Source organism: Pristiophorus japonicus, chromosome 7 (assembly GCF_044704955.1).
Source record: "Pristiophorus japonicus isolate sPriJap1 chromosome 7, sPriJap1.hap1, whole genome shotgun sequence".
In the NCBI taxonomy this organism is placed as follows: domain Eukaryota; kingdom Metazoa; phylum Chordata; class Chondrichthyes; family Pristiophoridae; genus Pristiophorus; species Pristiophorus japonicus.
This window is the reverse complement of record NC_091983.1, coordinates 241740056-241762636: the sequence shown is the minus strand read 5'-3', so window position 1 is coordinate 241762636 and position 22581 is coordinate 241740056. Positions and strand designations below refer to the sequence as shown.

The 22581-nt window shown below is 48.0% G+C and overlaps 1 protein-coding gene across 1 annotated transcript in view; it reads left to right on the top strand.

Annotated features, from left to right (window-relative positions):
• LOC139266712 (dynein axonemal heavy chain 8-like) overlaps positions 1–22581 on the top strand; it is a 2132242-nt gene that overhangs the window by 2095380 nt on the left and 14281 nt on the right. The window contains exon 96 of the mRNA XM_070884298.1: positions 12011–12163. Within this exon, the coding sequence (XP_070740399.1) occupies positions 12011–12163 (153 nt within the window). The remainder of the gene's footprint in view (positions 1–12010; positions 12164–22581) is intronic.

The window sequence follows — 22581 nt, the reverse complement described above, 5'->3', positions numbered from 1 at the left end:
GGCGCAGTTTTCTGTGCCTGGCCTGTGGTGGATGGCGTAGTTATATGCGGGCAACGTGAGCGCCCATCTCTGGATGTAGGCCGATGCGTTTGTATTTATCCCTTTATATATGTAAACTTGTATTTACTATGTACAGCCACCAGAGGGCTCACCCCTGGAGTCCCAAAGGATCCTATAATCCCTTGGAAGCACAGGTACTTAAGGAGGCTTCACAGGTTGGAGAGGCACTGTGGAAACCGGCAATAAAAGACTAAGATCACACATTACGTTGAGCTCACAGTGTTCAGTCTGACTCTTTCTCCATACACACCACTGGTGACGAGCTGCAGATAGCAAACCGAAAGATGCAGAGAACAGTGGGCATCCTGGAGAAATTCTCGGAGGGAGATGATTGGAAAACTTTTGTGGAGCGACTCGACCAATACTTCGTGGCCAACGAGCTAGATGGGGAAGAGAACGCTGCCAAACGAAGGGCGATGCTCCTCACCGTCTGTGGGGCACCAACGTATGGCCTCATGAAGAATCTGCTCACTCTCGTGAAACCCACGGAGAAATCATACAATGATTTGTGCACACTGGTCCGAGAGCATTTGAACCCGAAGGAAAGTGTTCTGATGGTGAGGTACCGGTTCTACACCTACAAAAGATCTGAATGCCAGGAAGTGGCGAGTTATGTTGCCGAGTTAAGACGCCTTGCAGGACATTGCGAATTTGAAGGACATTTGCAGCACAAGCTCAGAGACTTTTTCGTACTTGGCATTGGCCACGAAACCATACTTCACAAGCTTTTGACTGTAGAGACCCCAACCTTGATTAAGGTCATAGCTATAGCCGAGGTGTTCATTGCCGCCAGTGACAATACGAAGCAAATCTCTAAGCACACAAGTGCTGCTATAAATACTGTGAACAAAGTGATGTTGTTTTTGAATCGTAACGTACAGTGCAGGTCACACATGCCTGCAGCTACACGTCCGCAGATGTCACAGAGTCCACCATCAAGGGTGATGAATGCAAGGCCATTAACATCTTGTTGGTGCTGCAGGGGTGATCATCGTTTCCATTCATGCCAATTCAAAGAGTACGTTTACAAGGGCTGTGGAACAATGGGACACCTCCAACGAGTGTGCAGGTGAGCTGCAATGCCTGTTAAACCTGCTAACCACAATGTTGCGGAGGAGAATAGATCCACCAAGGATCACGCCGAACCAGAGCCTCAGATCGAGGAGGTAGAGGTACATGGGGTGCACACATTCACCACAAATTGTCCCCCGATAATGCTGAATGTTGAACTAAATGGACTCCCGGTGTCAATGGAGCTGGATGCGCGTGAGCCAGTCCATCATGGGCAAAAAGACTTTCGAAAGGTTGTGGTGCCTCAAGGCCAGTCTTAATGCCAGTCGCATGAAAGAACTGGTACCTATAATCAGCAGTGCTACCGTAAAGGTCTCCTACGATGGAGCGGTGCACAAGCTACCACTCTGTGTGGTACTAGGCGATGGTCCCATGTTGCTCGGCAGGAGCTGGCTGGGAAAGATACGCTGGAACTGGAACGACATCCGAGCGCTATCACCTGCTGATGACACTTCATGCACCCAGCTCTTAAACAAATTTCCTTCGCTGTTCGTACCAGGCATCAGAAAATTCAAAGGAGCAAAAGTGCAGATCCACCTAATTCCGGGGGCATGACCCATCCATCACAAGGCGAGAGCAGTACCGTACATGATGAGAGAAAGGGTAGAGATCGAGCTAGACCGACTGCAAAGAGAGGGCATCATTTCCCCGATCGAGTTCAATGAGTGGGCCAGTCCTATCGTCCCAGTCCTCAAGGGAGACGGCACCGTCAGAATCTGTGGCAATTACAAAGTAACTATCAATCGTTTCTCCCTGCAGGACCAATACCCACTCCCAAAGGCTGACGACCTCTTTGCAACGCTGGCGGGACGAAAGACGTTCACGAAGCTAGATCTGACTTCAGCCTACATGACGCAGGAACTGGAGGAATCATCGAAAGCTCTCACCTGCATCAACATGCACAAAGATCTTTTTGTTTATAACAAATGCCCGTTTGGAATCCGATCGGTGGCAGCGTTATTCCAGAGAAACATGGAAAGCTTACTGAAGTCGGTCCCGCCCACCGTGGTCTTCCAGGACGATATCTTGGTCACAGGTCAGAACACAGTCGAGTATCTACAGAACCTGGAGGAGGTTCTTAGTCGACTCAACCACGTGGGGCTCAGGTTAAAACGCTCGAAGTGCATTTTCCTGGCGCCTGAAGTGGAGTTCTTGGGAAGGAGGATTGCGGCAGACGGCATCAGGCCCACCAACATGAAGACCGAGGCAATCGAGAACGCACCGAGGCCACAGAATGTGACGGAGCTGCGGTCGTTTCTGGGACTCCCGGACAACTTTGGTAACTTCTTACTGGGTCTCAGCACACTGTTAGAACCACTGTATGGCTTACTATGAAAAGCGGACAAATGGGTTTGGGGCAAAAGCCAACAAAATGCCTTTGTAAAAGCGAGGAAATTGTTATGATCAAACAAATGACTTGTGTTCTATGATCCTTGTAAGCATTTGGTACTAGCATGTGATGCGTTGTCATATGGCGTCGGTTATGTATTGCAACAAGCTAATGATTTTGGGAAATTGCAACCGGTTGCTTATGCATCCAGGAGTCTGTCTAAGGCTGAGAGAGCCTACAGCATGATTGAGAAAGAAGCATTAGCATGTGTTTATTGGGTAAAGAAAATGCATCAATACCTGCTTGGGCTAAAATTCGAATTGGAAGCTGACCATAAGCCACTCTGTTCTCCGAGATTAGAGGGATAAATACTAACGCATCGGCCCGCATCCAGATATGGGCGCTCACGTCCGCATACAATTACGCCATCCGCCACAGTCCAGGCACAGCAAACTGCGCCAATGCTCTCAGTAGGCTGCCACGGGGGTGGAAATGGCACAGCCTGCAGATCTAGCCAGGGTTATGGAAGCATTTAAGAGTGAGAAATCACCTGTCACTGCCCGGCAGATCAAAACCTGGACAAGCCAGGACCCCTTATTATCCCTAGTCAAAAGCTGTGTGCTTCATGGGAGCTGGTCCAGTGTCCCTGTGGAAATGCAAGAAGAGATAAAGCCGTTCCAGCGGCGCAAAGATGAAATGTCTATACAGGCAGACTGCCTTCTGTGGGGCAATCGAATAGTGGTCCCCAAGAAGGGCAAAGACACCTTCATCAATGACCTCCACAGTACCCACCCAGGCATCGTAATGATGAAAGTGATAGCCAGATCCCACGTGTGGTGGCCCAGTATTGATGCGGACTTAGAGTCCTACGATAACAAATGTAATACATGCTCGCAGTTAAGCAATGTACCCAGGGAGGCACCATGGTCTTGGCCCTCCAAACCGTGGTCTAGGGTACACGTCGACTATGCAGGCCCGTTCTTGGGTAAAATGTTCCCCATGGTTGTTGACATGTACTCCAAGTGGATTGAATGTGAGATCATTTCAGCTAGCACGTTCGCTGCCACTACTGAAAGCCTGCGGGCCACGTTTGCCACACACGGCCTACCCGATGTCCTGGTGAGCGACAACGGGCCATGTTTTACCAGTGCCGAGTTCAAAGATTTCATGACCCGTAACGGGATCAAACATGTCACATCTGCCCCGTTTAAACCAGCATCTAATGGTCAGGCAGAGAGAGCAGTGCAAACCATCAAGCAAGGCTTGAAGAGGGTAACTGAAGGCTCACTGCAGACTCGCCTATCCCGAGTCCTGCTTAGCTACCGCACGGGATCCCACTCACGCACTGGGATCCCACCTGCTGAACTGCTCATGAAAAGAGCACTTAAGACAAGGCTCTCGTTAGTTCACCCTGATCTACATGAACAGGTAGAGAGCAGGCGGCTTCAACAAAGTACATACCATGATAGCGCAAATGTGTCATGCGAGATTGAAATCAATGATCCTGTATTTTTATTAAATTATGGATAATGTTCCAAGTGGCTTCCCGGCAATGTCATGGCAAAAGAGGGGAGCAGGGTGTTTCAGGTCAAGCTTTCAAATGGACTCATTCACCGGAAACACTTGGACCAAATCAAACTCAGATTCACAAACTATCCTGAGCAATCCACCTTGGACCCTACCTTTTTTGATCCCCCAACATACACACCAGTGACAACCGGCACCACGGCTGACCACAAAGCATAACCCATCATCCACAGCAGCCCAGCAAGGCTCAACACACCAGGCAGCCCAGCAAGGCCAGCTGCACAGCAGCCCAATGAAGCCCCAACAAATGATTCAACAACACCAGCTTTCACACCGAGAAGATCAACCAGGGCAAGAAGGGCCCCAGATCAACTCACATTGTAAATAGTTACACGACTTTGGAGTGTGGGAGTTGGGGGGGGGGCGGGAGGTGGGGGGAGTGTTGTTATATATGTAAACTTGTATTTACTCTGTACAACCACCAGAGAGCTCATCCCCTGGAGTCCCAAGGGATCCCTTAATCTCTTGGGATCACAGGTATTTAAGGAGGCTTCACAGGTTGGAGAGGCACTCTGGAGACCTGCAATAAAAGACTAAGGTCACACTTTACTTGGAGCTCAGTGTTCAGTCTGACTCTTTCTCCATACACAACATCTTTACTCTCAGAAAACAGGGATATGAGTGGCTTATGATCTTTTTCCAATTCAAATTTTAGCCCAAACTGGTATTGATGCATTTTCTTTACCCCATAGACACACGCCAACGCTTCTTTCTCAATCATGCTGTAGGCTCTCTCAGCCTTAGACAGACTCGTGGATGCATAAGCAACTGGTTGCAGTTTCCCGAAATCATTAGCTTGTTGCAATACACACCCGACACCATATGAGGATGCATCACATCCTAGTACCAAACGCTTACATGGATCATACAACACAAGCAATTTGTTTGAGCATAACAATTTCCTCGCTTTTACAAAGGCATTTTCTTGGCTTTTGCCCCAAATCCGTTCGTCCTCTTTTCATAGTAAGACAGGCAGTGGTTCTAACAGTGTGCTGAGACCCGGTAAGAAGTTACCAAAGTAGTTCAGGAGTCCCAGAAACGACCGCAGCTCCGTCACGTTCTGTGGCCTCGGTGCGTTCTCGATTGCCTCTGTCTTCGCGTTGGTGGGCCTGATGCCGTCTGCCGCAATCCTCCTTCCCAAGAACTCCACTTCAAGCACCAGGAAAACACACTTTGAGCATTTTAACCTGAGCCCCACGCGGTTGAGTCGACTAAGAACCTCCTCCAGGTTCTGCAGATGCTTGACTGTGTTCCGACCTGTGACCAAGATGTCGTCCTGGAAGACCATGGTGTGCGGGATCAACTTCAGTAAGCTTTTCATGTTTCTTTGGAATATCGCTGCCGCTGATCGAATTCCAAATGGGAATCTGTTATAAATAAAAAGACCTTTGTGCGTGTTGATGCAGGTGAGGCCCTTCGATGATTCCTCCAGTTCCTGCGTCATGTAGGCTGAAGTCAGATCCAGCTTCGTGAATGTCTTTCCTCCCGCCAGCATTGCAAAGAAGTCGTTGGCCTTTGGTAGTGGGTATTGGTCCTGCAGAGAGAGAAACGATTGATAGTTACTTTGAAATCGCCACAGATTCTGACCTTGAGGACCGGAACGATCGGGCTGGTCCATTCGTTGAACTCGATTGGTGAAATGATGCCCTCTCATTGCAGCCGGTCTAGCTCGATCTCTACCCTTTCTCTCATCATATATGGTACTGCTCTCGCCTTGTGATGGATGGGTCGCGCTCCCAGAATTAGATGGATTTTCACTTTTGCCCCTTGGAATTTCCCAATGCCTGGTTCGAGCAGTGAAAGGAACTTGTTTAAGACCTGGGCACACGAAGTGTCTTCAGCGGGCGATAGCGCTCAGACATCGTCCCAGTTCCAGCGTATCTTTCCCAGCCAGCTCCTGCCGAGCAGCATGGGACCATCGCCCGGTACCACCCAGAGTGGTAGCTTGTGCACCGCTCCATCGTAGGAGACCTTTACGATAGCACTGCCAATCAGTTCTTTTGTGTAAGTTCTTAGTTTGGTATGAATTGGAGTTAAGAATGGCCTTGAGTCCTTGTTGCACCAGTCTTTCGAAAGTCTTTTTGCCCATGATGGACTGGCTTGAGCCCACGTCCAGTTCAACATTCAGTATTATCAGGGGACAATTCGTGGTGAATGTGTGCACCCCATGTACCTCTGCCTCCTCGATCTGAGGCTCTGGTTCGTCATGATCCTCCGTGGATCTGTCCTCCTCTGCTACATGATGGTTTGCAAGTTTAACAAGATGAGCAGCTCGCCTGCACATACATTGGAGGTGTCCCATTGTTCCACAGCCCTTGCAAACATACCCTTTGAATCAGCATGAATGGAAACGATGATCACCCCCGCAGCGTCAACAAGGTGTTAATGCCTTGCATTCATCACCCTTGATAGTGGACTCTGAGACATCTGCGGACGTGCAGCTGCAGGCATGTGTGACCTGCCCTGTACGTTATGATTCGAAAACAACATCACTTTGTTCACAGTACTTGTAGCAGCACTTGTGTGCTGAGAGATTTGCTTAGTATTGTCACTGGTCACTGGTGGCAATGAACGCCTGGGCTATCGCTATGGCCTTACTCAAGGTTGGGGTCTCTACAGTCAAAAGTTTGTGAAGTATGGTTTCGTGGCCAATGCCAAGTACGAAAAAGTCTCTGAGCATATGCTCCAAATGTCTTTCAAATTCGCAATATCCTCCAAGCTCGGCGACATAGCTCGCCACTTTCTGGCCTTCAGCCCTTTTGTAGGTGTAGAACCGGTACCTCGCCATCAGAACACTTTCCTTCGGGTTCAAATGCTCTCGGACCAGTGTGCACAAATCGTCAAATGATTTCTCTGTGGGTTTCGCTGGAGTGAGCAGATTCTTCATGAGGCCATACATTGGTGCCCCACAGATGGTGAGGAGGATCGCCCTTCGTTTGGGCAGTGTTCTCTTCCCCATCTAGCTCGTTGGCCACAAAGTATTGGTCAAGTCACTCCACAAAAGTTTCCCAATCAGCTCCCTCTGAGAATTTCTCCAGGATGCCCACTGTTCTCTGCATCTTTGAGTTCGCTTATCTGTATCTCGTCGCCAATTATTATGTATGGAGAAAGAGTCAGACTGAACACTGTGAGCTCAAAGTAAAGTGTAACCTTAGTCTTTTATTGCAGGTCTCCAGAAAACCTCTCCAACCTGTGAGGCCTCCTTAAATACCTGTGCTCCCAAGGGATTATGGGATCCCTTGGGACTCCAGGGGATGAATCCTCTGGTGGCTGTACAGAGTAAATACAAGGTTACATATGGAGGGTTGGATTCTTGTAGGGGTGAAGCAGTGAGGCAAGAGAGAGAGCTGTGTCCACATGGCATGCTTTTATATCCCAAGTTTATTTGCCCTTCCTGGTTCATTGCGGTTGAGGCTCCCTGTGGGTGTGTCTTCCGTTGGCCTTTGTTTCACTGTTTCCTGTGGATATGTCTTCTGCTTTTACCCAAAACGTTCCTTGTTTTCGAGGCTTCCTGTGTTTGAGTCCAGTGATGGGTTTTCACTTCCAGGCAGTCTGGGCTTAATGGCTCTCCATTGTTCTGGTAACTCATCCAGGTAATCACTGATTGACGAGGTCACCTTACCTAACAATGGACTCCATTAGCCCACCTCCTGCCTTATGTTGGCCATTGTCATTCCAGATTCCCTGCCCATCATTCTAAGTCCAATATGGAGCCCACCTGGACCTCTCCTACAAACAGCTTCCAGCTTTCTTTCTGTGGTGAGAAAAATATTAAACGCAATGTCCAGACAATGTCCAATAAATCCTTGGGGGTTCGATGCTTCCAATCCTTTTAAGGGCCAGAGAATTTGCCTTCCGGCACGGTATTCGCCCCGCTATGTTGCTGCAGCCTGAGTGCCCCGTTACCACCCCCTGGGCACGCGAACATGCTGAATTTCTTTCCCTTATTGTTCAGATAACCCTTTGGTGGGAATTTTAACTTCCTTGTCCAGTAGAGTGGGCAAAATATTCACATAATTCCCACTCCGTTTTAATGATTTTTCAGGCAATTGAGGCACCCACCTAAGTCAGGTGGGATCCTGATACATTCATGTATCAATAGGACCCCAAGTCGGTTTAAGCAGGAAGTTAGTGGCCACCTGACAGCAAGAATTTGGTTTGGAGACCAAATAGGAAAGTAAGTTTAAAATTTTCCTTTCCTTCAGGCCTCACACAGGAAGTGCACCCGACTCCTCTCTCCCCCCTTCTTGTAACATAACCACTGCCCCCCCCCCCCAGCCCCACCCTCCCCCTCCCCAATCACTCCCAACATTCCCCACTTACCTTGGGACCAGCAGGTGGCCTGTGGGCCACCCAATTTTCTGTCGCCTCTTCCACCCTCCCACCATTTTGTTAATGAGGCCTGGCCGTGAAATCAGCTGACCACCCCGCTGCTGCTCCTGGCTGGGCTGGCCGCTCACTAGGCCGCTTTCCCAACCTGGAATTAAAATTCCCACCTTTATCTCTGTTATTACTATTTGTTTGTACCAGATTTCTAGGTTGAACAATTGTATTATAAGAACATAAGAACATAAGAAATAGGAGCAGGAGTAGGCCACCTGGCCACTCGAGTCTGCTCCGCCATTTAATAAGATCATGACTGATCTGATCATGGACTCAGCTCCACTTCCCTGCCTGCTCCCCATAACCCTTTATTCCCTTATCGCTCAAAAATCTATCTATCTCCACCTTAAATATATTCGATGACCCAGCCTCCACAGGTCTCTGGGGCAGAGAATTCCACAGATTTACAACCCTCTGAGAGAAGAAATTCCTCCTCATCTCAGTTTTAAATGGGCGGCCCCTTATTCTGAGACTATGCCCCCTAGTTTTAGTTTCTCCCATGAGTGAAAATCTCCTCTCTGCATCCACCTTGTCGAGTCCCCTCATTATCTTATGTTTCAATAAGATCACCTCTCATTCTTCTGAGCTCCAATGAGTATAGGCCCAAGCTACTCAGCCTATCTTCATAAGTCAACCCCCTCATCTCTGGAATCAACCTAGTGAACCTTCTCTGAACAGCCTCCAATGCAAGTATATTTTTCCTTAAATATGGAGACCAAAACTGTATACAGTACTCTAGGTGTGGCCTCACCAATACCCTGTACAGGTGTAGCAGGACTTCTCTGCTTTTATACTCTATTCCCCCTTGCAATAAAGGCCAACATTCCATTTGCCTTCCTGATTACTTGCTGTACCTGCATACTAACTTTTTGTGTTTCATGCACAAGGACCCCCCAGGTCCCTCAGTACTGCAGCACTTTGCAATCTTTCTCCATTTAAATTATAATTTACTTTTCTATTTTTTCTGCCAAAGTGGATAACCTCACATTTCCCACATTATACTCCATCTGCCAAATATTTGTCCACTCACTTAGCCTGTCTATATCCCTTTGCAGCTTTTTTGTGTCCTCACAATTCGCTTTCCCACCCATCTTTGTATCATCAGCAAACTTGGCTACATTACACTCGGTCCCTTCATCCAAGTCATTAAGATAGATTGTAAATAGTTGAGGACCCAGCATCGATCCCTGCGACACCCCACTAGTTACTGTTTGCCAACCACAAAATGACCCATTTATCCCGACTCTGTGTTTTCTGTTGGTTAGCCAATCCTCCATCCATGCTGATATATTACCCCCAACCCCGTGAACTGTTATCTTGTGCAGTAACCTTTTAAGTGGCACCTTATCGAATGCCTTCTGAAAATCCAAATACACCACATCATATTTATTCCAGTGTTCACTGAAGCTACAACCGCATAGAAAATGTTGCTTTTAAACATATTACGTTGGAAATTTCTGTGCCTGCTAGTGCACTAGCTTGAACAGGGAGGCTGGCTTAAATTTACGATTGGACTCAACACTACCGGACTCTGACCCTTTACTGATGTAGAAAAATTGCACTTGAAGTAAGAGTTGTGGCTTCTCATGTCCACACCACCCTCCTCCATGCTGGCAGAAGAGATGGGACTGAAATCGCTGTCACCTGCCAGAAATCCCTCCATAAGAACATAAGAACATAAGAAATAGGAGCAGGAATAGGTCATTTGGCTCCTCGAGCCTGCTCTGCCATTTAATAAGATCATGGCTGATCCGATCATCGACTCAGGTCCATTTCCCTGCCCGTTCCCCATAACCCCTTATTCCCTTATCGGTTAAGAAACTGCTTATCTATCTCTGTCTTAAATTTATTCAATATCCCGGCTTCCACAGCTCTCTGAGGCAGCGAATTCCACAGATTTACAACCCTCTGAGAGAAGAAATTCCTCCTCATTTCAGTTTTAAACGGGTGGCCCCTTATTTTGAGATTATGCCCCCTAGTTCTAGTCTCCCCCATCAGTGGAAACATCCTCTCTGCATCCACCTTGTCAAGCCCCCTCATAATCTTATACGTTTCAATCAGATCACCTCTCATTCTTCTGAATCGCAATGAGCAGAGGCCCAACCTACTCAACCTTTCCTCATAAGTCAACTCCCTCATCACTGAAATCAACCTAGTGAACCTTCTCTGAACTGCTTCCAAAGCAAATATATCCTTTCTTAAATATGGAAACCAAAACTGTACACAGTATTCCAGGTGTGACCTCACCAATACCCTGTATAACTGTAGCAAGACTTCCCTGCTTTTATACTCCATCCCCTTTGCAATAAAGGCCAAGAATCCATTGCCCTTAGTGATCACTTGCTGTACCTGCATACTTCCTTTTGTGTTTCATACACCAGGACCCCCAGGTCCTGCTATACTGCAGCACTTTGCAATTTTTCTCCATTTAAATAATAACTTGCTCTTTTATTTTTTTCTGCCAAAGTGCATGACCTCACACTTTCCAACATTATACTCCATCTGCCTAATTTTAACCCACTCACTATGTCCTTTTGCAGATTTTTTGTGTCCTCCTCACACATTGCTTTCCCTCCCATCTTTGTATCGTCAGCAAACTTGGCTACGTTACACTCAGTCTCTTCTTCCAAGTCGTTAATATAGATTGTAAATAGTTGGGGTCCCAGCACTGATCCCTGCAGCACCCCACTAGTTACTGATTGGCAACCCGAGAATGACTCTCTGTTTTCTGTAAGTTAGCCAATCCTCTATCCATGCTAATATATTACCACCAACCCCAGTTGGGTCTCCTTTGTTCCAATGCAAAGTATTGATGATGCAGCTGTAATTGTGTGCTAGGAGAACATGTTGGCAGAAAACGAGGCCGAAATCGTGGTTTTGTAATGGCACTTAATCACCCCAAGTGAATTGAAAGCATTAATTTCAAAATCCTACCTTTGTTTCAGCTTTGCACATTCTTTGGCTCACACCTCTAGTGCAGCAAGATGCAACTGGGAAATTCCTGATCCCCTATGGGGCACAGCTCAGGGAACACTAGAATTGTCACAGCCGCCCGCCCCCTTCATACAAATGAGCCTGACATCTGGATTTAGGATGGAGTCAGGACCAGGGAAGACTGCTGGGTGGAGGTCCCACCCTGCCAGTCATCTGGCAGTGGAATGGACTCTCAGAAATTTCTGTTTGTAACGGACAACAGTCAAAAGTCTTTGAGCCTGTTTAATCGTTTTAAGGTCAAGTATTGCAATTCAAATACTGCGAGTTTCTCCTCAGCCGGTAGTATCCGGTAGTACATCACCATTTCTCAACTACCTGTCCCATGTCTTTTGTAACCAAAAGTGCTGAATTCGTGCTAAATACAATATATTCAAGGAGAGTTTAGTAACTCATCTGTGGTTGAAACTGAATTCAAACCCTCTAGATCTACTGGATTTTCTTTCACCCAGCTTTATTACAATAGTTGCGTTTGCTGCTGTAAGAGGAACATTGCCTAAAATTATTTGCTTCTGCATCACTTTTTAGAAAAATAATAGTGACTGTCAACAGGTTTATTGTGTTGAAAGAGTATGTCTGTTTTGCTAGGTGAAAGCTCGCCTCCTAAAAATGGGGATTTTGAATTCTATTAATATTTTCCTGCGACAAGAAATTGACCGAATGCAGAAGGTTATTACAATGCTTCGGATCTGTATGAGTGACTTACAGCTGGCCATAGAGGGAACCATCATCATGAGCGAGGTCAGTGTCATTCTGATATCAACAGGTACAGCTCACACTTTACATCAGGCACAGCCCAAACCTTCTCTGATATGGCCATGTAGAAAAAGGAAATAAAGGGAGTTAAATTGGACTGTGTAATGTTAGTTTTTGCGTGTTACATGGCATCCTAACACTCAAAAATGGGCGCCAAGATGCGCGTGCACACTTCCGACGGGAAGTGCGTCATATGCCATCTTGGTAAAGGGGCTTGCACGCGCACCTAACAACCATAGGCAGCATGCAGAGCAAGCAGATTATGACGCCAGCGCTGTCATTTTCAAACACCACACTCCAGCCTATGCTCTGTCTTAATCTCGCACAGCTGAACACGATGTTGGTGCAATTGTATGCGCTTTTGGAGCTTTAGCATACTTGCCGAAAGTTTCAATAGTATACAGGGAGTGATCTGGCTGGTGCAAAATATTTTTTGATTCATTTAAAAGTTTCTTCTGAAACAAGTTGCTTCCAAACATGGGTGGTCTAGTAGGCCTATCTCTTGGAATTGAGCATGACTGGAAGAATGAAAAGCGGCTAAGCAGAGCAGGAGAAGCTGCTAGGAGGAGATGGGGAAGAACGGCTCTTAGCAGGAAACCATATCCACAGAGTCTCTTACCTCTACTTCAGCAACGATCAATGCTTGAGATGCCTTCACCATTAAAGAAGGCGTGACTGAAATCTGCCCACCGCTGCAGCTACAACTGCAACCTCAGAACAAGGACCGCAGTCAAGGTGATCATGCCTCTTAACAATTATGCACCTAGAATCATAGAATCATAGAAATTTACAGCATGGAAGGAGGCCATTTCGGCCCATCATGTCCGCACCGGCCAACAAGAGGCTATCCAGCCTAATCCCACTTTCCAGCTCTAGGTCTGTAGCCCTGCAGGTTACACCACTTCAAGTGCACATCCAAGTACCTTCTAAATGTGGTGAGTGTTTCTGCCTCTACCACCTTTTCAGGGAGTGAGTTCCAGACCTCCACGACCCTCTGGGTGAAGAAATTTCCCCTCAAATCCCCTCTAAACCTTCCACCAATTACTTTACATTTATGCCCCCTGGTTGTTGATCCCTCTGCTAAGGGAAATAGGTCTGTCCTATCACTCTATCTAGGCCCCTCATAATTTTATACACCTCAATGAGGTCTCCCCTCAGCTTCCTCTGTTCCAATGAAAACAAATCCAGCCTATCCAATCTGTCCTCATAGCTAAGATTCTCCCGGCAATATTCTCATAAATCTCTTCTGTACCCTTTCCAGTGCAATCACATCCTTCCTGTAATGCGGTGTATGCAGCACTCTAGCTGTGACCTAACTAGTGTTTTATACAGTTCAAGCATAATCCCCCTGCTCTTGTATTCTATGCCTCAGCTAATAAAGGCAAGCATTCCATATGCCTTCTTAACCACCTTATCTACCTGGCCAGCTACCTTCAGTGTTCTATGGACATGCAAACCAAGGTCCCTTTGTTCCTCTACACTTCTCAGGGTCCTACCATTTAATGTATATTCCCTTTCCTTGTTAGCCCTCTCCAAATGCATTACTTCCCATTGCCCCAGATTAAGTTCAATTTGCCACTGCTCTGCCCACCTGACTAGTTAATTGATATCTTCCTGCAGTCAATAGCTTTCTTCTTCATTATCAACCACAGAGCTGATTTTAGTATCATCTGCAAACTTCTTAATCATACCACCTATATTCAAGTCTAAATCACTGATATATATCACAAAGAGCAAGGGACCTAGCACTGAGCTCTGCGAAACCCCACTGGAAACAGCCTTCCAGTCACAAAAACACCATCAACCATTAACCTTTGCTTCCTACCTTTGAGCCAATTTTGGATCCAACTTGCCGCTTTGCCCTGGATCCCATGAGCTTTTACTTTCATGACCAGTCTGCCATGTGGAACCTTATCAAAAGCTTTGCTGAAATCCATATACACTACATCATACGCACGACCCTCAACGATCTTCCTTGTTACCTCCTCAAAAAATTCAATCAAGTTAGTCAGACACGACCTTCCCTTAACAAATCCGTGCTGACTGTCCTTGATTAATCAGTGTCTTTCTAAATGATGACTTATCCTGTCCTTCAGAATTTTTTCCAATAATTTTCCCATCACTGAGGTTAGGTGGACTGGCCTGAAATTACTCGGTCTATCCCTTTCTCCCTTCTTAAACAAAGGTACTACATTAGCAGTCCTCCAGTCCTCTGGCACCATACCTGAAGCCAGAGAGGACTGGAAAATGATAGTCAAAGCCTCTGCTATTTCCTCTTTTGCTTCGCTTAAAGTCTGGGATACATTTCATCCAGGACTAGGGAATTATTACTTTCAAAGCTGCTAAAACCCTTTAATACTTCCTCTCGCACCATGTTTATTTCATCTAATATTTCACACTCCTCCTCGATAGCAGTATGTGTATTGCCCCTCTCCTTTGTGAAAACAGACGCAAAGTATTCATTAAGACCCAACCCACATCTCCCGCTTCCACACACAGATTACCCTCATAGTCTCTAATAGGCCCTACCCTTACTTTAGTTATCTGCTTGCTCTTAATATATTTATAGAACAACTTTGGGTTTTCCTTGATTTTACTTGCCAAGAATTGTTCATGCTCTTTCTTTGCTTTCCTAATATCCTTTTTAATTTCACCCATGCATTTTCTATACTCCTCCAGAGATTCTGCAGTATTTAGCCCTCGGTATCTATCATAAGCCTCCCTTTTTTTCTTTATCTTACCCTGTATGTCCCTAGACATCCAGTGACTCTAGATTTGTTAGTCCCACCATTTTTCTTTCAGGGCACATGTTTGGCCTGAACCCTGCAGATCTCCTCCTTGAATGCCTCCCACTGCTCTGACACTGATCTACCTTCAAGTAGCTGTTTCCAGTCCATTATGGTTAAATCGCCTCTCAGCTTAGCAAAGTTGGCATTTCCCCAATTTAGAACGTTTATTCCTGGTCTATCTTTGTCCTTTTCCATAACTACCTTATATCTAACTGAATTATGATCACTAGCACCTAAATGCTCTCCCACTGATACCCCTTCCACCTGCCCCTCTTCAGTCCCTAAAACTAAATCCAGAACCGCCCCCTGCTGTGTTGAGCTTGCTATATACTGGCTAAAAATGTTCTCCTGAATGCATTTTAGGAATTCCGCACCCTCGGTACCCTTCACACTAATGTTACCTCAGTTAATATTAGGATAGTTGAAATCCCCTATTATTACTGCCCTATAGTTTTTGCACTTCACAGAAATGTGCCGACATAATTGCTTTTCTATCTCCCTCTCACTGTTTGTGAGTTTAGTACACTCCCAGCAGTGTGATTGCCCCTTTTTTGTTTTTCAGTTCGACCTATATGGTCTTGTTTGATGATCCCTCAAACATATCATCCCTCCTTACAACTCTAATAGTTTCTTTAATCAATACCACGACCCCCTCCTATTTCACCCCCTCTCTATCCCATCTGCAAATCCTGTGACCAGGAATGTTGAGCTGCCATGCCTGCCCTTTTAGTGATGCCTCTGTAATCGCTATAATATCGTACTCCCAAATGCCTACCTGTGCTCTCAGCTCATCTGCCTTAGTCACTATGCTCCTTGCATTGAAGTAAATGCCATTTATTACAGGCAAACCTTCTTATTAACTACTCTCCAGCCATTGTTTCTTCTGCCCTTCTAATTTACTTTCTACATTTTTGTTTTCCAATTCCAGTTTTTCCTCCCTCCCTACTGACACTATTCTCGTGTTCCCATTCCCCATGCCAAGCTAGTTTAAATCCTCCCCAACAGCATTAGCAAACCCTCCCACCACGAGGATATTGATCCCAGCTCTGTTGAGGTGCAACCAGTCCAGCTTGTACAGGTCCCACCTTCCCCAGAAATGGTCCCAATGCCTCAGGAATCTAAAGCTCTCCCTCCTGCACCAACTTTCCAGTCACGTATTCATCTGATCTATCCTATTTCTGTACTCACTAGCACATGGCACCGGGAGTAATCCAAAGATTACTACCTTTGAGGTCCTGCTTTTTAGTTTGTCTTCATAAACTCTGCCTTCAGGACCTCATCCCTCTTTCTACCTATGTCATTGGTACTGATATGAACCACGACCTCTGGTTGTTCACACTCTCCCCCCAGAATGCCCTGCAGCCATTCGGTGACATCCTTGATCCTGGCACCAAGGAGGCAACATACCATCCTGGAGTCCTGTCTGCTCCCCTCACTATTGAATCCCCTACCACTATTGCTCTTACACTATTTTTCCTTGCCCCCTGTGCAGTTGAGCCACCCGTAGTGCTGTGGACTTGGCTCTGACTGCAGTCCTCAGAGGGACCATCACACCCATCAATACTCAGAAGACCGAGATGCCCTCCGGGGCCTCCTGCACTACCTGCCTGGTCTTCTTCTGTCTGATGGTCACCCACTTGCTCTCTGTCCGCTCTCTCTTCGGCTTCGGGGTGACCACCTCTCTAAACATGCTATCCACGTAGTTCTCAGCCTCACGGATGCACCACAGTGACTCCAGCCGCCGCTCAAACTCCGTAAACCATCGCTCGAGTTGTTGCGGCTGGGTACACTTACTGCACATGTAGTCATCCATGCTACGTGAAGCGTCCATGACTTTCCACATGTCACAGGATGTGCACTCCGCTAGACTGAGCTGTCCTGCCATTCCTGCCATTTTATTTTACAGACTAAGAATGAACCTTTATTTGAAAGACTACGAACGAACCTTTATTTAAACGGAGTAACTATTTGTGCTAAGTCTCCCTTCTGTGCATGCGTCTCCTGGTCGAATCCCTCACCATCAACATCCTGGGGCTCTCTATTGACCAGAAATTTAACAGGACCAGCCACATAAATACTGTGGCAAAAGAGCAGGTCCGAGGCTGGGTATTTTGTGGCAAGTGTATCACCTCCTGAGCCTTTCCACCATCTACAAGGCACAAGTCAGGAGTGTGATGGAATACTCTCCACTTGACTGGATGAGAGCAGCTCCAACAACACTCAAGAAGTTCGACACCATCCAGGACAAAGCACTTGATTGGGACCCCATCCACCACCTTCAACATTCACTCCCTGCACCACCGGTGTATCATGGCTGCAGTGTATACCATCGACAAGATTCACTGTAGCCACTCACCAAGGCTTCTTCATCAGCACCTACCAAACCCACAATCTCTACCACCTAGAAGGACAAGGGCAGCAGGCGCATGAGAACACCCACCATCTCCACGTTCCCCTCTAAGTCACACACCATCCTGACTGGGAAATATTTGGCATTCCTGCATCATCGCTGGGTCAAAATCCTGGTACTCCCTTCCCTAGAGCTCTGTGGGAGTATCTTCACCGCACAGACTGCTATGGTTGAAGAAAGCGGCTCACCACCACAATTAGGGGTGGACAATAAATGCTGGCCGTGCCAGAGACACCCACATCCCATGAATGACTGAGAAAAAAAAATGCACAGATGAATCAGCAGCTGAAAGAGAATGATGTCTCATGCCTGAAACAACTTTCTTGTTCAAGTGCTGATGGATCTGCTCCACTGTTTTTTCTTCAGATTTCCAGTATTTGCGTTCTGTTTCTTTTTGTAGAGTGATTATTTGCACTCATTTTTTGAGCGTCTTTCTGCACCTGCACGCCCTGGACTGCGCCCCCGACGCATGCGCACCATTGTCGCCTGGACTCCACCCCCCCGTCCTCCCTCGCATGCACAAACTCCTCGAACCCGACACCGGAAGTGGGGTATTGGAGGAGCAGTGCCACATGTACCTAGCTTTTGGATTATCTTCAGGACTTTTGCCTAGAATATTGCTGTGATTATCTACACAAATATTTTTGCAGCCTTCTGTGGGAGAGAAAACATCGGAGGTAGGAGAGAGAGAGACGCGGGGGTGGGGAGGAGAGAGAGACTGGGGGGGCGGAAAGAGAGACTGAGGGGTGAGGAGAGAGAGAGAGACTGGGGTGGGGTGGAGAGAGAGACTGGGGGGCGGAGAGAGAGACTGGGAGGGGAGGAGAGAGAGACTGGGGGAGAGACTGTGTGGAGGGAGAGAGAGAGAGAGAGAGAGACTGGGGGAGAGAGAGAGAGAGACTGGGGGGAAGAGAGAGAGTGAGAGAGACTGGGGGGGAGAGAGAGAGAGAGACTGGAGGGAGGAGAGAGAGAAACTGGGCAGAGAGAGCGACTGTGGGGGGAGAGAGAGAGAGAGAGAGAGACTGGGGGAGTGGAGAGTGAGAGAGACTGGGGGAGAGAGTGAGAGAGACTGGGGGAGAGAGTGAGAGAGACTTGGGGGGTGGAGAGTGAGAGAGACTGGGGAGAGAGTGAGAGAGACTGGGGGGAGAGGGTGAGAGACTGGGGGGGGTGGAGAGTGAGAGACTGAGGGGGGGGACTGAGGGGGGAGAGTGAGAGAGAATGGGGGAGAGAGTGAGAGAGACTGGGGGGGGGAGAGTGAGAGAGATTGGGGGAGAGAGTGAGAGACACTGCGGGGGTGGAGAGTGAGAGGGACTGGGGGGGGAGAGTGAGAGAGAGACCGGTGGGGGGGGTGGAAGAGAGAGAGAGACTGGGGAGAGAGAGAGACTGCGGGAAGAGAGAGAGAAACTGGGGGGTGAGTGAAAGAGTGGGGCAGAGAGAGTGAGAGAGAGAGAGAGACACTTGGGGGAGAGAGAGGAGATGCAGGAGAGGGGATTGGAAAGGTGAAAGAAAACTTCCAACCCCACCCCCTTTATATCGGCACCAGATTTTGTGGAAAGCTCGGTGCGTGTGTAAGAAGGGATTGGATTGGATGAAATCCGGGGGTCACAACTCTTCACTATTCACTTCATACCCAATAAACCTCTTAACAACCCGTGACCCATTCACAACACCCCATCGATGGCGCAGTGGGCGGAGGGTTAACGTCAGGAACTTGGGCTGGGGGGGATCAGGAACTTGGGCTGGGGGGGGATCAGGAACTTGGGCTGGGATGGGACAGGAACTTGGGCTGGGGCGGCGGGGGGGCGGGAGGGGGGTAGGAACTTGGGCTGGGATGGGGGAGCTCTATTCTGTCTGGAGTTGACAGTCAGAATGGCTCAAATTACACTTTGCAAAGTCTCTCAGAACTTGAGCTGGGTGGTTCTAATTACACATTCCAGACAAACTGCTGAATATGTCTTATCCTCCAAGGGGACTATTGTGTTCCTAACACAGATGAGACTGCACACAGGGAGGTTAAAGTAACAGTGACCTCAGTCTTTAATAAGACACTCCAGAGTGAGTAACAGGCTTTAGGGGCTGGCTTATATACAGTGCTCCCAAGGGATGCTAGGAATCCTTGGGACTTCAGGGGATGCACTCCCTGGTGGCGGAACATGGGATTGCATGCTTTACAGATACACAACATCACTCCCCCCCCAAAAGTCAAAGTGAAAACTATTTACAAGGTGAGGCGGTCGGGAGTCTTTCTTTCCCTGGTGGACCGCCTCGGTACAAATGTCTGTTCTGGTGTGTTGTCTGTGCTCTCGCTGGGCTGGCGTGTTGTTGGCCCTGCAGGGCTGCTCTGCTGGGTGAGCCTGGCTTTTCTGGGCTGTTGGCGTGATGGGTTTGATTTCCTGGTCCGGCTTGGTGTCGTTGATCCTTTGGGTGTGTGTTGTGGGCTCGAAGAAGGTGGTGTCTGCTGTGGGTTGTTCAGGGCAGTCTGTGAACCGCAGCCTTGTTTGGTCCAGGTGCTTTCTGCAAATCTGTCCATTGTCTAGTTTGATTACAAGCACCCTACTCCCTTCTTTAGCTATCACCGTGCCTGCGATCCACTTGGGACCATGTCCATAGGTTAGCATGTACACAGGATCATTCAGATCAATTTCCCGTGACACAGTGGCGCGACCATCGTTTACATTTTGTTGTTGCCGCCTGCTCTCTACCTGATCATGCAGGTTGGGGTGAACCAGCGAGAGTCTGGTTTTAGTGTACTTTTCATGAGTAGCTCAGCCGGGGGCACCCCTGTGAGCGAGTGGGGTCTTGTGCTGTTGCTGAGCAGTACTCTGGACAGGCGGGTTTGGAGTGAGCCTTCTGTGACTCGTTTAAGGCTCTGTTTGATGGTTTATACTGCCCGCTTTGCCTGCCCATTGGAAGCTGGTTTAAAAGGGGCCGAGGTGACATGTTTGATCCCATTGCGGGTCATGAATTCTTTAAATTCGGCATTGGTGAAACATGGCCCGTTGTCACTGACCAGTATGTCAGGAAGGCTGTGGGTGGCAAACATAGCCCTCAGGCTTTCAATGGTGGCAGTGGCGGTGCTTCCCGACATTATTTCACATTCAATCCATTTTGAAAAAGCATCCACCACCACCAGGAACATTTTACCGAGAAACGGGCCCGCATTGTCGACATGGATCCTCGACCATGGTCTGGAGGGCCAGGACCACAAACTTAGTGGTGCCTCTCTTGGGCGCATTGCTCAACTGAGCACATACGCTGCATTGCTGTCAGAGTCGATACCGGGCCACCACACGTGGGATCTGGCTATCGCTTTCATCATTACTATACCCGGGTGTGTGCTGTGGAGATCCGAGATGAACGACTCCCTGCCCTTTTTTGGTAGCACTATGCGGTTACCCCATAACAGGCAGTCTGCCCGAATGGACAGTTCGTCCTTTCGCCGTTGGAACAGCTTGATTGGCTCTTGCATTTCAACGGGGATGCTGGCTCAGCTCCCATGCAGTACACAGTTTTTTTACTAGGGACAGCAGAGGATCTTGGCTGGTTCAAATGCTAATCTGGCGGGCCGTGACAGGTGATTTATCATTTTCAAACGCTTCCATGACCATCAACAAGTCTGCGGGCTGCGCCACCATCAACAAGTTTGCAGGCTGCGCCATTTCCCGTGGTGGGCAATGGTAGCCGACTGAGAGCATCCGCACAGTTCTCGGTGCCTAGCCGTATAGTTATATGCTGATAGCGCGAGTGCCCACCTTTGTATGCGGGCTGAGGCATTAGTATTTATCCCCTTGTTTTCAGCGAACAGGGATGTGAGGGGCTTGTGATCGGTTTCCAGCTCAAATTTGAGGCCAAACAGATACTAATGCATTTTCTTTACCCCGAACACACAAGCGAATGCTTCTTTCTCAATCATGCTGTAGGCCCTCTCAGCCTTAGACAAGCTCCTGGAGGCATAGGCGATAGGTTGCAACTTCCCCGCAACGTTAGCATGTTGTAATACACACCCGACTCCGTACGACAACGCGTCACATGCTAGCACAAGTCTTTTACACGGGTTATACAATACAAGCAGCTTGTTGAGCATAAAATGTTTTTGGCTTTCTCAAAAGCAATTACTTGTTTTTTTCCCTATACCCAATTCTCACCTTTGCGCAATAACACATGTAGGGGCTCTAAAAGGGTGCTTAACCCCGGTAGGAAGTTACCAAAGTAGTTGAGAAGTCCCAGGAACGACCGCAGCTCAGTGATGTTCTGTGGCCTGGACGCGTTCCTGATAGCTTCTGTCTTGGCGTCTGTGGGCCGAATGCAGTCCACCGTGATCTTTCTCCCCAAAAACTCCACTTCTGTTGCCATGAAGATACATTTCGACCTCTTCAGCCGCAGCCCTACGCAATCCAGTCACTGGAGGTTTTGTAGGTGCTCGGCGGTGTCCCGACCCGTGACCAATATGTCGTCCTGAAAGACCACCGTGTGTGGTATCGACTTTGTTGGCTTTCCATGTTTCTCTGGAAGATCGCTGTAGCCGACCGAATTCCAAACGGGCATCTGTTGTAGATGAACAATCCCTTTGCGTGTTGATGCAGGTGAGGCCCTTCGAAGACTCCTCCAGCTCCTGCATCATGTAGGCCGAAGTCAGGTCGAGCTTGGTGAACGTCTTGCCTCCTGCTAGCATCGCAAATAGGTCGTCTGCCTTAGGTAGCGGGTATTGGTCCTGTAGCGAGAAACGATTAATAGTTACTTTATAATCGCCGCAAATCCTGACTGTGCCATCACTTTTGAGTACTGCAACAATCGGGTTGGCCCACACACTGAATTCCACTGGGGAGATGATGCCCTCGCGTTTAGCCTGTCCAGCTCGATTTCCACTCTCTCCCTCATCATGTGATGTACCGCTCGCGCCTTGTGGTGAATGAGTCGCGCCTCTGAGACCAAGTGGATCCGCACCTACACCCCGGAAAAGTTTCCAATGCCTGGCTCAAAAAGGGAAGGAAATTTGTTTAGAACCTGGGTACATGAGGCCTCATCGACATGTGATAGCGCTCGGATGTCATCCCAGTTCCAGCGGATTTTGCCCAGCCAGCTCCTTCCAAACAGTGTGGGGCCATTGCCCGGGACAATACAGAGTGGCAGTTCGGGCACTGTGCCCTCATAGGTGACCTTGACCATGGCGCTGTGATAAGCTCTTTGGTGTACGTTCTCAGTTTCGT